A 13,870-nucleotide genomic window follows, 5' to 3' on the forward strand; every position below is an offset into this window, starting at 1 on the left:
CCCCAGAAAGAAGGGGCCTCAATAGTTTATATGAAAGAGATCCAGTTGAGAGTGAAGAACCAGAACTAAGGTGGACATACAGTACAGGTGAAACTCGGAAAATTAGAATATCATGGAAAAGTTCATTTATTTCAGTAATTCAACTTAAAAGGTAAAATTAATATATGAGATAGACACATGACATGCAAAGAGAGATATGTCAAGACTTTATTAGTTATAATTATTATATTATGGCGTACAGCTGATGAAAACCCCAAATTAACAACCTCAGAAAATTAGAATATTGTGAAAGGTTCAGATGGGCAGCCCATGTTTCACATTTGACTCCTCTTCTTTCTTCTATATCCAATCCAGTCATTTCTTCCTGTCCAACTGATTATAACAATAGCTTTCCCCTTTGAGGTTGTGCCTTACCTATCCTACTGCTTTCTATGCTGCTGTGGCTGTCTGTCCCATAGAAAATAAACAAAAGAGTGTGTGCATCTGTGTGTGTGTGTGTGTGTGTGTATCCTGACTGATCAAACAGCAACATAAAACAAAATAGGGGGAAAAATAAAATAAAAGTAGCAGACTCAAATAAACTTTGTGATCAGTCAATATACACCCAAAATCTAATACCTGTGTTCCCCTCACAGAGCTGCAAGCTCCAGAGTTCCCTAGGAAGAGAAACTAACCTCTCAGCACCCTTAATAAACTCCAGTTACCAATATTTTAGAGGGGGAATTCATGACTGTGTAAATAGGTATGATATTGTTTTAAATGTATGCTGCAGATGGGGCCTAAAACCACCAGAAGATTAATATCTGGGGCAGAGAGAGGAAGGCAGAGGGCAAGGAAGACCTTACACAGGAATGGACGAAGTCACAGAATCAAAGAATCATAGAGCTAGAATGGAAGAGAGGGTCATCTAGCTCAACATCCTGCAATGCAGGGGCTCAAAGCCATGACCCTGACCTGAAAATGAAAGCCATGGTAGGAAATGGGGAAAGCCAGAAGCGAAGTTGAATGAAATGCCACAGCAAAGAGTTGGGCTCAACCCAAGAGACAAAGAAACCTGGGAGCAAAGTAAAGAGGACTTCCAGACCAGAGTTAGTCTTGGGTGGGATTCAGCCACATCCCAGCAAATCCCTGTTGTGCAGTCAAGGTTATTGGGAGGCCTTGAACAACAAACCACTCCTCCCAAAAGAATGGACTTTTTACAAAATACCGTATTTTTTGCACCATAACACTCACTTTTTTCCTCCTAGAAAGTAAGGGGAAATGTCTGTGCGTGTTATGGAGGGAATGCCTACGGGTGGCATGCCTACGGATTTTCCTCCTCTAAAAACTACGTGCGTGTTATGGTCGGGTGTGTGTTATAGAGCGAAAAATACGGTATTCCCCCTGTGAGGAAAGCTGATAGTTTTCCAGGACTTCTGCATCTTTACAATATGCAGTTGGAAAGAACAGAGAGCTGGAGAAGCCTGCCCTTGTCGTCCAGTAATCTCCTACCATAGTTAGATTCGCCTAGGAATAGAAACAACGCATTTGAATGAAATGGTAAGGTGTTTATAGAGCATGCAGAGATACCGTCTGTTTAAAACAGAAGACTAAATAAGACTCTGCTCACAAGGTGACCGGAGCCCTCATACAGTGGGCTCAGGGGGGAATTGGAACCTACAGTGGGACACTTTTAATAAGCAGCCAGATGTTAGCTGGCCTTGCATTACTAGGGATGATGGAGTTTTGTCACAAATCCCAATATGCTATGGGGTTTGTGAGGGCGTTTTGTGACAGGGCTGAGGTAAGTTTGTGATGGCCCTTTGTGATTGGGCTGAGGTGGGGTTTGTGATAGTCGTCTGTGAGTGGGCTGAGGTGGGGTTTGTGATGGCCCTTTGTGAGTGGACTGAGGTGGGGTTTGTGATGGCCCTTTGTGAGAGGGCTCAGGTGGGGTTTGTGATGGTGCTTTGTGAGTGGGCTCAGGTGGGGTTTGTGACTCAAACCCTAAGGATGAGTCCCCAGTAGCATTTCATCTTTCAGCCTTGTAGATGTTAGCAGTTATGGAACTGGACAACAGCCCTTTAAAGAACACAGCCAGCTCCTCTGCAAAGGCAGGGCTAATTGCAGGACAGGGTTTGCCAACCTAAACCTCTTTGCTGAGACAACATCCACCCATTAACCACAATCAAGAGAAAACTGCAGCCACTGGAGGTCATATGACCTGTCCATGGTCCTGATAGGGCTTGCCTAAATCTGGGTGTATATTTATTTTTATTTATTTCACAAGATCTATACACCACTTGACTGCAAGAAAACCTCAAAGCAGTTTACAAAAAGAGTAAAACCATAAAATCATCTAAAAAAAGGGAAACAACTATTGAAAACATTGAAAAATAAATAAGATCAACAATGGGCAGGGAGCAAATTAAAATGTATGTCAAGATTCTACATTTATGGGTGTTTTTAGCAGGCACCAAAAAGAGTAGAATGAAGGTACCTGCTTGGGAGTTCCAACTGAAAATATTTCTTACAAATGCAGATCAAGTATTATGTGGCACTTGTAACAGTGCCAGTTCCACAGATCCAAGCAGTTGCATGGGCATATATAGGATAAGGAAATCTCACAAGTAAACTAGGGACAAGCTGTTAAGGGCTTTATATACTAACCTGTATATTTGACCTTGGTCCTGAACTTGAAACTGCTAAATTAGATCTTTGCATTAAAGCAACAAAAACACCAAACCAAGCCACAAACACTTCTGGTCTTGCAGGCTTTGCATTTAAGCGTGGTGGGAGATTAAAATGTTTGCGGCCACTGCTGTCATTCCCCCCGCACCCCCGTCTGTCTTTCTTTTTCACCCTACACTCGTGACCAGTAATAAAACCAGAAGCTCTTTTCTTCAGGATCACCTAAGCAAGAACAATCGCACACTTTTACACCCCAGAATGGTTTTAAAATTAAAAATTGGCAGGCGTCCACTTTACATCTCGTCCACCTTCTTCTAAGAGAAGATTGGAGGGGTGATTTAAAAATAAAGAAGGGGGCACTTGTGTCAACAGAGTCTGCCTCAAGTAAGAAACCTTTTTCTTGCAGATGCCTTGAAAGCACAACTTAGGTGCTCCTTTATTACTTCAGAGAATTCTACAAGGCAGAAATGCAGAGTCCGGTTCTTTGATCTCTGTTAAAGCTGAATTGTTTCTTGTGTGGTATTTGCGGAAACATCATTGTAAGAGGTCTGAGTTATTCTTCCCCAGAATGTGTAGTTTCATTCAGGGGAGTGTTCATGGCTGGCATTGCCTCGGCAAGGTCTCCCTCAAACTCCTCCTGTAATCATATCAAATATACCACATTGTCAGGATGAACAGTCCAGTGAAACAATAACTTTCCAAGAACCACCTTTCCCTTCTTATTCCAGGTGCTGCCACTGGATGTGCCTTGACTGGAATTGATTGAGGGCCCTCTCAGTGGCAGTTCCCCACCTGTCAAATGCACTCCCTGGTGAAATGGGAACGTGGTCACCCAGTGAATTTTACAACTCAGTGTGGATTTGAACCCCGGTCTCCCCTGGCCTAACACTCAACTGCATCACACTCACTCACTTGTGACCCCACAAAAGGAGGGCATTTTTAGCCCAATATTACTTTTAATAGCAACCCTGGGGAGGCAGCTGTCAACGTTTCCTGTTTTTTGTGGGAAATTCCCTTATTTCGAATAGGATTCTTTGCAAGAAAAGCGAAAAGTTGACAGCTATGGGCGGATCAGAAGTGGGGGGGGCAAGGGGTTGAAACCCCTCTAAGTAACATCATGTGTGAACATCCCCTCTTAATTGCGGCTCTTTAGTTAAAGAGCAACTGTGGAAGGGCACATCATGTGCTGACAGTGCAGCCCTGTGTGTGCCTCTTTTTTCAGTCTTCTTGGGTTCAAGGGGGCTTACTCTCAGGTAAGTTGGCATAGTAGAGAATGGGGAGGGAGCACCAGGCTGCACAGCACAATTACCTGAATACCCTGGGCAATAGCGGCCGCTTCATTGGCTTCCTTTTCATCTGCACCCACTAGCTGCTCCTTGGCATCAGAAACTGCAACCTAAGGAGGACAACTAAGGGAGAGGGCATAATCTACATATTAATTCCTTACTGTCCCATTCTTCAGTTCACCACATTTCATAATCATATTCAAATTCAGGAAAAAAATCAAAACAAAAATGCAGCAACATTTTAGTGGGCAACTAGGTACCAGAATCTGCCAGTGATTTTGCTTTCTAACTAATCAGGAACTGTAGTTTGTTAAGGGTGCTGGGAATTGTAGCTCTGAAAGATACAGTGCCTAGGATTCTTTGGAGGAAGTCATGGGCCTTGGTGTGTCGACAGCTATTGTCTTTCAACAATAATATGTTAATAATAGTATGTTAATAGTATTTTAATAATACTGAGCTTGCAACGGATACAGCAGATAATGAAAACAGATACACGTTTCCTTAAAATCTACCTGTTTCAACATAACCAGAGACATGGGCTCCTTGGTGACGTGGTCAGACTCCTCCAAGTAGTATTCCACTTGAAATCCATTGAGTAAAAACTTGAAATTGCTTGAGTACTCAAGAACGTTCTCTCTCAGTCTCTGTTCATAATACTGAGCTTGCAACGGATACAGCAGATAATGAAAACAGATACACGTTTCCTTAAAATCTACCTGTTTCAACATAACCAGAGACATGGGCTCCTTGGTGACGTGGTCAGACTCCTCCAAGTAGTATTCCACTTGAAATCCATTGAGTAAAAACTTGAAATTGCTTGAGTACTCAAGAACGTTCTCTCTCAGTCTCTGTTCATAATACTGAGCTGGCAACGGATACAGCAGATAATGAAAACAGATACAAATTTCCATAAAATCTACCTGTTTCAACATAACCAGAGACATGGGCTCCTTGACGAAGAATGCTCTTAGACAGAAGGCATAGTCAACAACTTGATCAGTGAGCTCAGCCTGACAAACCACTTATTGGGCATTCATCTTGATTTGCTTGCTTATGCAGAAGTTAGATTATATCTGGACTTTAAGGAGCAAGCTGGATGACAGAGCACTTTAATCCACTTTAACTGCACCAACCTAAATTTCCAGTGTACACTTGAATCCCTCCCACAAAATGCTAACAAGGAGGTGGCCAGAGAGAATGGCAGCTTACACAGACATGGGCTGGGCAGCTGTTGTGGCCCATCGTGGCAGGCTCTGACCCCCAGGAAGCAACACTGCGACAAGGTGGCTGGCAGCTGGGGAATTCCTATGTCGGCTGCTTGGATTGGCAGGCTTTCCCACCATCCATTTGTTTGAATTCTGGCCAATACAGCCAGGCTAAGTGGACGGAGCTTCACTCCGGTCTTGAATCCCTCCCACAGACTGGCTGTTCCCAATCCCAGTTGGCTGAAAAACACCCCTCCTTTCCCACCTTATTCAGTAATGCCGTGGGTTTTGTATATTAATCTTTTGCTTCCTAGGATACTGGTGGTTTTATAACGGTTGCTGTTTTCGGAAGCAGGAAGCCATTTGCCTGTAAACAGATTGGCCCCATTTTTGCCTAAGCTAAATCTAACCGACACCTGGAATCAATAATGTTGTGGCCCAATTTTAAATCCCAGAATACTGTCCTGCCCAGTTTGTTCACCTAACAACTTACGTTTTTGCAGGGTCACTGCATCAACTGAAATGCCCCCTGTGCACCAGATAAGCTCAATGCAAACTTAATATTGGATTTGCCTTCCCCATAGCAATATCCACAGCTTTGGCAGAAAAGGCATTGCATGAAATCCTTTAAGTCCAACATCAGACTTATTTTGTCTATTAAAAAGAAAAGGAGCAGATAAATCAATAATGGAATCAATAATGTTGTGGCCTAATTTTAAATCCCAGAACATTGCCCTGTCCAGTTTGTGCACCTAACAACTTCTGTTTTTGCAATGGTTTACCTTCACCTGGAGGTGCTGGAGGAGACTCTTGAGAGTCCCATGGACTGCAAGAAGATCAAACCTATCCATGCTTAAGGAAATCAGCCCTGAGCGCTCACTGGAAGGACAGATCGTGAAGCTGAGGCTCCAATACTTTGGCCACCTCATGAGAAGAGAAGACTCCCCGGAAAAGACCCTGATGTTGGGAAAGATGGAGGGCACAAGGAGAAGGGGACGACAGAGGACGAGATGGTTGGATAGTGTTCTCGAAGCTACCAGCATGAGTTTGACCAAACTGTGGGAGGCAGTGGAAGACAGAAGTGCCTGGAGTGCTTTGGTCCATGGGGTCAGGAAGAGTCGGACACGACTAAACGACTAAACAACAACATATTGTAAAAACTGGGAAGTTCGTTACAGGTTAAAATCCATGCATGTATCCATTCCTTTATCCCACTTAAAAAAAACAAAAAACCTTTAAACAGCCTTCAGACTAATAGCCCTCAGAGAACAAACAAACATAATGGGTCCAGTAGTAGATAGGTAGCCGTGTTGGTCTGCCATAGTCAAAATAAAAAAATTCCTTCCAGTAGAAGGAATCAATAATTCCTTCAGAAGAAGAAGTGTGCATGCACACGAAAGCTCATACCAAGAACTAACTTAGTTGGTCTTTAAGGTGCTACTGGAAGGAATTTTTTTATTTAAACATAATGGGGTCGAGTATGTTCTAAATACTATTTTTTATTGTATGAGCCTCAATTTAATGTCCAGAGACACCCTTGTTATGTGTCTTAATATACTTAAGCAATTATTTATTTATTACTGTTTCACTGTATTTTATTCTTGTGAATTGCTTTGGGACATTACATTGCGGGAAGTGATTTGTACACTTAATAAATGAAGCTGAGAGGTAGTTCCATACTTGGTATTGTTTTGAGGAGACCTGCCAAGCCATGAAGTTCATCAGGTGGCCTTGGGCAAATCATGGCCTCTTGGACCAGATCCTTTCACAGGCTTCTTTTGACTACAAGTAGAAACTGAGAAATTCATGAGCTCCTTGACATAACAGGATTGTAAATGGGAGAGTATGGGAGAGTAACTATGATTATTATTAATAATAATTTGTAGAACAAGCATGGGGAACCTTTAGCAGTCCAGATGATGCAGAACAACTAACACTAGCAGGGTTGTTGTAAGAAGACTTGTAACATTATTGTTTATTACCATTTTACATTTATTTAAAATATGTGGTAAAATGAAGGAGGAAAACGTAAACATACAAATGCTATGAGGTAAAATTGGAATTATGAAAACCATGAGGCGGGATGGACGGATGTCAACAGCTCGTATGAGCAAATAATGAAAGAGTTTTATAAAGATGTAATTAATATTATAAAAAGGGAAAATTAATAAATATATTATTAACAAATAAATAAAATATTGTAAAAAGAAAGGAAGAATACTGTAGACAATAAATCTTCTTGTAATTACCACTACTGCATGCTGTTTATATATGCCGGCAGCCTGCCAGCACACACATATGCACTAGCTCGGGTCAACACTGTACAAAGTCTTGCCGCACTATTCAAATACAACAATTCCTGTCTTCATGTAATCCTCCCTGCTCTTTGCAGGCCAATTTCACCAGGCTACAGTCTAATCCATATTTATTTGTATAAAATACTGTTGAAAAGAACGGGATTTCTAAATAAACATGCATAGGACTGGACTTTATAGCAGCTCTTTTTTTTTAAAAAAAAGATATTTATTACTTTTCGAACAGTTTCAGCACAACACTACAAACAAAAAAAGGAGAAAAAGAACAATACAAATACAATACAAAAACACTACATACAAAACAAAACAAAAACAAACAAAAACAATTTAAAAACACCTCAAACATTTTCAATATCTTATCTTTCATTCGCTTATTTCCATCGACCTCCTCACACCTCCCTTTTTGTATTCCACTTCTATTAATTGTTTCAGCAATTCCTTTCCATCTTCCTCTGTTTTCTATCCTATAATTATCTTAACACATTCTTGTCTTATTTTTTCCTTTAATTTTCTATTAATCTATTTATACTTAATTCCTTATAACATTTCTACTAAAGCCATATAACTTCATTCCAACATTCTTCTAACATTCATTAATTTTACAATATTTCTATAAATAGTCTTTAAACTTTTTCCAGTCTTCTTCCCCCGACTCTTCTCCCTGGTCTCGGATCTTGCCAGTCATTTCCGCCAATTCCATATAGTCCATCAGCTTCATCTGCCATTATCCAACACTTCAGTGCTTTCAAGAAGCAGCCATTCTCTCAGCCAGCAAAAGCAGATGGTTCACAACAAAGTTTAGGGGTCTGGCAGGGCAAGTCCACCTCCTTCTTTGGCATCCGTCAATATCTTAAATTTTACTCGAGGCTTCCTTCCCTGCCAAACAAATCTAGAGACGTCCCTCTGCCACCTCCTGAAACAATCCATCCCATCCAAAGCTTGCAATGTTTGAACCAAAAGCAACATCCCCGACAACACAGCAACCCTCATCCCCACCACAGCAACTCGGCCCAACAATAACAACTTCAGATTTGTCCATATTTCCAAATCCCCCTTCTCTTCAATCCAACGTCCTTCATAGTTATCCTTGAATAAATTCACATTTCTGGCAGCCATACTAACCCTCAAATACTTCTCTTTCTCAACCGATGTTAGTCCTGTCTCCTCCTGAAACTCTGTCAAGCTTTCCTTTTCCTCAGGTAGGGCTCTGATCTTCAAATTCATCTGTTTCTCTTTAAGTTCAATCATAACAAATGTCAGCTTATGTTCATCAAGTTGTCCTTGTATGGATGGGACTCTCTCTCTCTCCAGTTGTATTGCTTTACATTCAGCAGCAAGGGTTTTCTCCTTGACTTCATCCGCAGTTTGCCATATCAGAGTAGATTCCTGTATCAATTTCTGGATGGTTTCTGTATTCGTATTCACCTTTTGTCCCAGATTATTTAAACTTTCTCCAATTAAGTCTATTTTAATATTTGCAGCATCCACTTTCACATTTATCACGTCTGTTTTCTTGTGAAGCTGTTCCAGCGAATCGTTTATTTTCACTAATACGACCGCTAAGGCCTCTTCTGTTGAGATTCCGTCTGTTTTTTCCTTTCCATTTGCCATAACACTTAAGAGATTCAAGGTCAATCCCAGAATCTCACAATTTTTTATCTTGCAGCTGGAAATTCTCCTAGCCCAGCTCGTGTAGAGCAACCAATTTCAAAAGCTTCCACTAGGGGAAAACAGTTTCTATTTGTATTAGTCAGTACTGTCCTCTTTTAAACAATGTTCCAATAATCCAAAGTTAGTTTCAGTTTTCAGTTACTTTTGCTCCTTTTTTAAAAAAACAAAAAAACCAAAACCAGCCGGAGACAGTAGAAACAATGTATTCTCTTGTTTAGCTACCTGTCAATGAACATTCTAAACGCTGTCAATGAACATTCCAAAAGACATCGATCCTGCTAGCAGCCCGTTTCCAGGGTCTGAGCGGCGGTATTTTAACTCTCTTGACTCTCTCCTACAGGCATATTCAGTCCACCACTTCCCCCCCCTCTTCCCTCTTCTCCTGTCTCCAAGGGGGGGGGTTAGTTCTTTGCCAATGGAGATTTAGTCTTTTTACAAAAGGCTTTCCAAGACTTCAGCTTGCAGGCTCATTGCTTTAGTTTATTTACAAAAGGGGAGGTGGACTTCCTGTATTGAACCTCCCCGTTTCGATGCCAAATTAAACGTTTAAAAATCCAATTCTCCCACTTCAGCTCTACTCACAGGTAATTACTTTAGAGTCGAATTGTCCACAGGAAAAGTCAGTGCTCTCCGGCAACAGCTATGCAGCTTCGCTCCGTGGAAGAAGCAGACGATTCGAAGCAGCACGCCGGTCACCCCACGTCGCTCCGGATCCCCTAAGCCGGGTTTCCCCGCGAGTAGGGGAGGTGCAAAAGGTGCCCGCTGAATCCCACATTCACAGGCTTCTCCCGCCTGTGATTTTTACGGGTCTCCGCCTTCGCCGTGGCGGTACAGACCCAAATTCCCACGGGGCAAATTCCTCCCGATCAGAGGAATTCCGCCATTGCTGGAGGCACCAACCCGGAAGTCCTTTTATAGCAGCTCTCCTATGCAAGACACTTATGCATACTTAGGACCCTCGTACCTACGGGACCGCCTCTCCTGGTATGCCCCAAAGAGAAACCTACGGTCTGCAAATAATAACATCCTCAAGGTCCCAGGCCTCAGAGAGGTTAGGCTGGCCTCAACTAGAGCCAGGGCCTTCTCGGCTGTGGCTCCAAACTGGTGGAATGCTCTGTCACAAGAGACTAGGGCCCTGCAGGACCTGACATCTTTCCGCAGGGCCTGCAAGACAGAGTTGTTCCGCCAGGCTTTTGGTCAGGGCGCAGCCTGACTCCCTCCTCTGGCAACCTGCTCAGAATTTTGCTTAATTGGTTGCCATCAATTTGATTTAATTAATTTTTATAATGAAATATTTTTAGATTGTGTGATTATTTGACTGATTATTTGATTGTTGTTAGCCGCCCTGAGCCCGGCTTCGGCTGGGGAGGGCGGGATATAAATAAAACTTATTATTATTATTATTATTACTTTGTAGTACGTTCCACTGGACTCAGTGGAACTTACTTCCATTTAATCATTCAGACAATAAGAGTGCAAAGGTTCATATGCTACAGATAATTTTTTAATAATATATTTACTTTGGATATTAATCTAGTTAAGTCACTATTTTAAATATCTGTGTTTATGTGGCACATATGGCAATGTGCAAATAGTAATTTTAAAGGATTAGCATCCAACAAATATTGCAACAGAGACATGGAAATGTGATATCAATTAACACATTCAGTGTGATTGCATGACAGATTTATGACTGAAATATGAGGGTAGTCTCAGGAGCAAAAGCAAGATGGAAACAGCAGTGTGTCTGTTTTCTGAAGTCTAGGAAAAAATAAATCCCACATGGAAAGTTTATTCTAAATATAATAAAAGTTTCAAGTCAACATAAACCTTATGTCAACTTTTCTTCAACTGAAAATCAAGATTGGGAAAATGCAGTTCGGATGAATTGAAGATGGTTGCATCAATCATTTTTGTTTAGTGGATATAGTAGGTCCAGTGTGCAGTGTAATTATTTGCAATGTGTATTTTAGGTATGGCTCAGCTGAATTTTTGTGAGTTTTAGTCACATGGTGTAGTCAATCATATGATCAGCTGACCCACTCAGGAACTTGATGGGTTTGGTCATTAATATCAGTGGAAATGTCTGCTTTGGACCAGAGTGGAATTCTATTTTTGTTAGACTTAACCTGCCAGGTAAGCTAGGAAGGAAAGATCAGTGTGGAAGCTTGGTTCCTGATACTGACACGCAGCGTAAATTAATAATGCAGAGTTTTAAAGAATAAAAGCTTTACTTAGTTAAAATAAACTTCTTCATAAACAACATGGTTCCAAACAGTTTGACTGAGATCACATACTGACTCTGTTCACAACTGAGGCAGACAGACTCTCACTGACATCTTACAGAGAACACAAAAAGAAACTGGCTACTAAGTCACATGTTGGAATGACTCAACAGTTAGCAGTTAGGCCTGAATAACTTTAGTAGGCCCAAATAACTGTGCAGTCCCAGCACCTCCCAGCCTGCTTTGCTGCTTCTGCTCTCATGTGTCTTTGTCACATGACAGATGCTGCCTAAGAAGTGAGAACTGTAAGCAATATTGGGCAAGCCACACAGGTGTTGAGTTCTATGTATTTTAAAGTGGAGAAGCTATAACCAAATGGATGCTGAAAACTTTTTCACAGTTATATTAGGAAGTTTCCCAAATGGACCTCAGACTAGATAGGGACAACCATAATTAAATAAAGTTATAATAATAATTGGAAACAGGTGGTGCTGTGGTCTAAACCACAACTAGGGAGGGGAAGGAAGGAAAAATTTGATTAACTGCACATTTAAAGACAAGTATCTCTTGTGGGTTAAACCACAGAGCCTAGGACTTGCCGATCAGAAGGTCAGCAGTTCGAATCCCCACGGCAGAGTGAGCTCCTGTTGCTCGGTCCCTGCTCCTGCCAACCTAGCAGCTCGAAAGCATGCCAGTGCAAGTAGATAAATAGGTACTGCTGTGGCAGGAGGGTAAATGGCGTTTCTGTGCACTCTGGTTTCCGTCACGGTGTCCCGCTGTGCCAGAAGAGGTTTGGTCATGCTGGCCACATGATCCAGAAAGCTGTCAGTGACAAACCTCAGCTCTCTTGACCTGAAAGCGAGATGAGCGCTGCAACCCCATAGTCATCTTTGACTGGACTTAACAGTCCAGGGTTCTTTTACCTTTTATTTACCTATAATAATATTATTATTCTAATTTATTTATTATACCCTACCCATATGACTGGGTTACCCCAGCCACTTTGGGCAGCTTCCAACAAAATATAAAGGAACCAAACAAAACATTAAATATTTTGAAAAAGGGCTGACTTCAGATGTCTACAAAAAGTTTAACTTTTTGTGCAAAGGGACAGAGGTGGATTTTGCCCTGCCAGACCTTAAACTCTATTATGAATCAGCGGCATTTTGCTGGCTGAAAGAATGGCTGCTTCTTGAGAACACAGATATTTTGGATTTAGAAGGTTTTAATAACGTTTTTGGGTGGCATGCATATTTGTGGTACGACAAGGTTAAAGCTCATAAAGCATTTAAAAATCATATTGTTAGAAGAGCATTGTTTTAATGTCTGGATAAGATATAAGGATTTATTGGAAAATAAAACCCCAAGGTGGCTGTCACTGATGGAAGCAAAAGCCCAGAAAAAGCTCAATATGGAGGTCAAATGGCCAAAATATTGGGGAAATCTTGGAACAAGAAGGAGATAAATTGAAACTACAGAGTTTTGAGAAACTAAAAAAACAAAGTGAGAGATTGGCTCCATTATTACCAGATAATGGAGGCTTACAACCAGGATAAAAGATTTGGTTTCCAGGTGGAAAAATCTAAATTGGAAACAGAACTGTTAGAACCCAAAGCTAAGATTTTGTCAAAAATGTATAACTTGCTGTTGAAATGGAATACTCAGGATGAAACGGTTAAATCGGTCATGATTAAATGGGCACAAGATGTTGGTCATAATATTATTGTTTGCTGACTGGGAACAGTTGTGGACCACCAGAAAATGATATATAGGTGGTACATGACCCAGTCAAGCTTGCAAAAATCTATCATTTGCCCGATAATAAATGTTGGAAATGTAAAGAAACTGAAGGTACATTCTTTCACCTTTGGTGGACGTGCCCAAGGATTAAGGCTTTCTGAGAGATGATATATAATGAACTGAAAAAGGTATTTAAATATACCTTCCTCAAGAAACCAGAGGCCTTTCTCCTGGGCATAGTCGACCAATTGGTGCCAAAGAAGGATAGAACTTTTTTCATGTACGCTACAACAGCAGCAAGAATACTCATCGCAGAGTATTGGAAGACACAAGACCTACCCACTCTGGAAGAATGGCAGATGAAGCTGATTGACTGTATGGGACTTGCAGAAATGACTGGCAGAATCCGGGACCAGGGAGAAGAGTCGGCAAAAGAAGATTGGAAAAAAATTAAGGTCTATTTACAAAAATATTGTAAAATTAAGGAATGTTGAATGATGCTGGATTGAAATTAATTGGTTTCAAGCTGTAACTATGATAAAACGACTTTCTTTTTGTAAGCAAGAATTTAAACTACAATAATTTAAGATGTTGAGATAAGATTGCTGGTTAAACAATTCAAACTGGGTATACAAGAAGGGGAGGTATGAGGAGGTCGGGGAAATAAGTCACAAGAAAATAAGTTGTGAAATTTAAGTGGTTTTAATATTTTTATGTTTGTTTTTCGTTTGTTTGTAAAAAATTGGAAACTTTAATAAATA

General features: G+C 41.0%; 1 protein-coding gene across 2 annotated transcripts; it reads right to left on the minus strand.

Annotated features, from left to right (window-relative positions):
* Nucleotides 1-3,074: 3,074 nt before the first annotated feature.
* Nucleotides 3,075-4,901, minus strand: LOC308593883 (uncharacterized protein). Of its 2 annotated transcripts, XM_081206671.1 has the most exons (3): nt 4,466-4,901; nt 3,977-4,063; nt 3,075-3,304 (listed from the first exon to the last, which is right to left on the minus strand). In XM_081206671.1, the coding sequence occupies exons 1-3, from the start codon at nt 4,895-4,897 to the stop codon at nt 3,221-3,223; spliced, it is 603 nt and encodes a 200-aa protein (XP_081062797.1). In that variant the 5' UTR covers nt 4,898-4,901; the 3' UTR covers nt 3,075-3,220. The 2 variants fall into 2 exon arrangements, 1 of the variants encoding a protein (XP_081062797.1); XR_014011064.1 differs by lacking the exon at nt 3,977-4,063.
* Nucleotides 4,902-13,870: the final 8,969 nt, after the last annotated feature.

This window comes from Podarcis bocagei, assembly GCF_964188305.1.
Source record: "Podarcis bocagei genome assembly, chromosome: 8".
NCBI lineage: Eukaryota > Metazoa > Chordata > Lepidosauria > Squamata > Lacertidae > Podarcis > Podarcis bocagei.

Coding starts and splice junctions, on each gene's coding strand:
- LOC308593883 (XM_081206671.1), bottom strand. CDS start 4,897: ATGTCTCTGGTTATGTTGAAACAGGTAGATTTTATGGAAATTTGTATC. Junction 4,064..4,465: donor CTCTGGTTATGTTGAAACAG/GTAGATTTTAAG, acceptor TGTCCTCCTTAG/GTTGCAGTTTCTGATGCCAA. Junction 3,305..3,976: donor CTATTGCCCAGGGTATTCAG/GTAATTGTGCTG, acceptor ATATGATTACAG/GAGGAGTTTGAGGGAGACCT.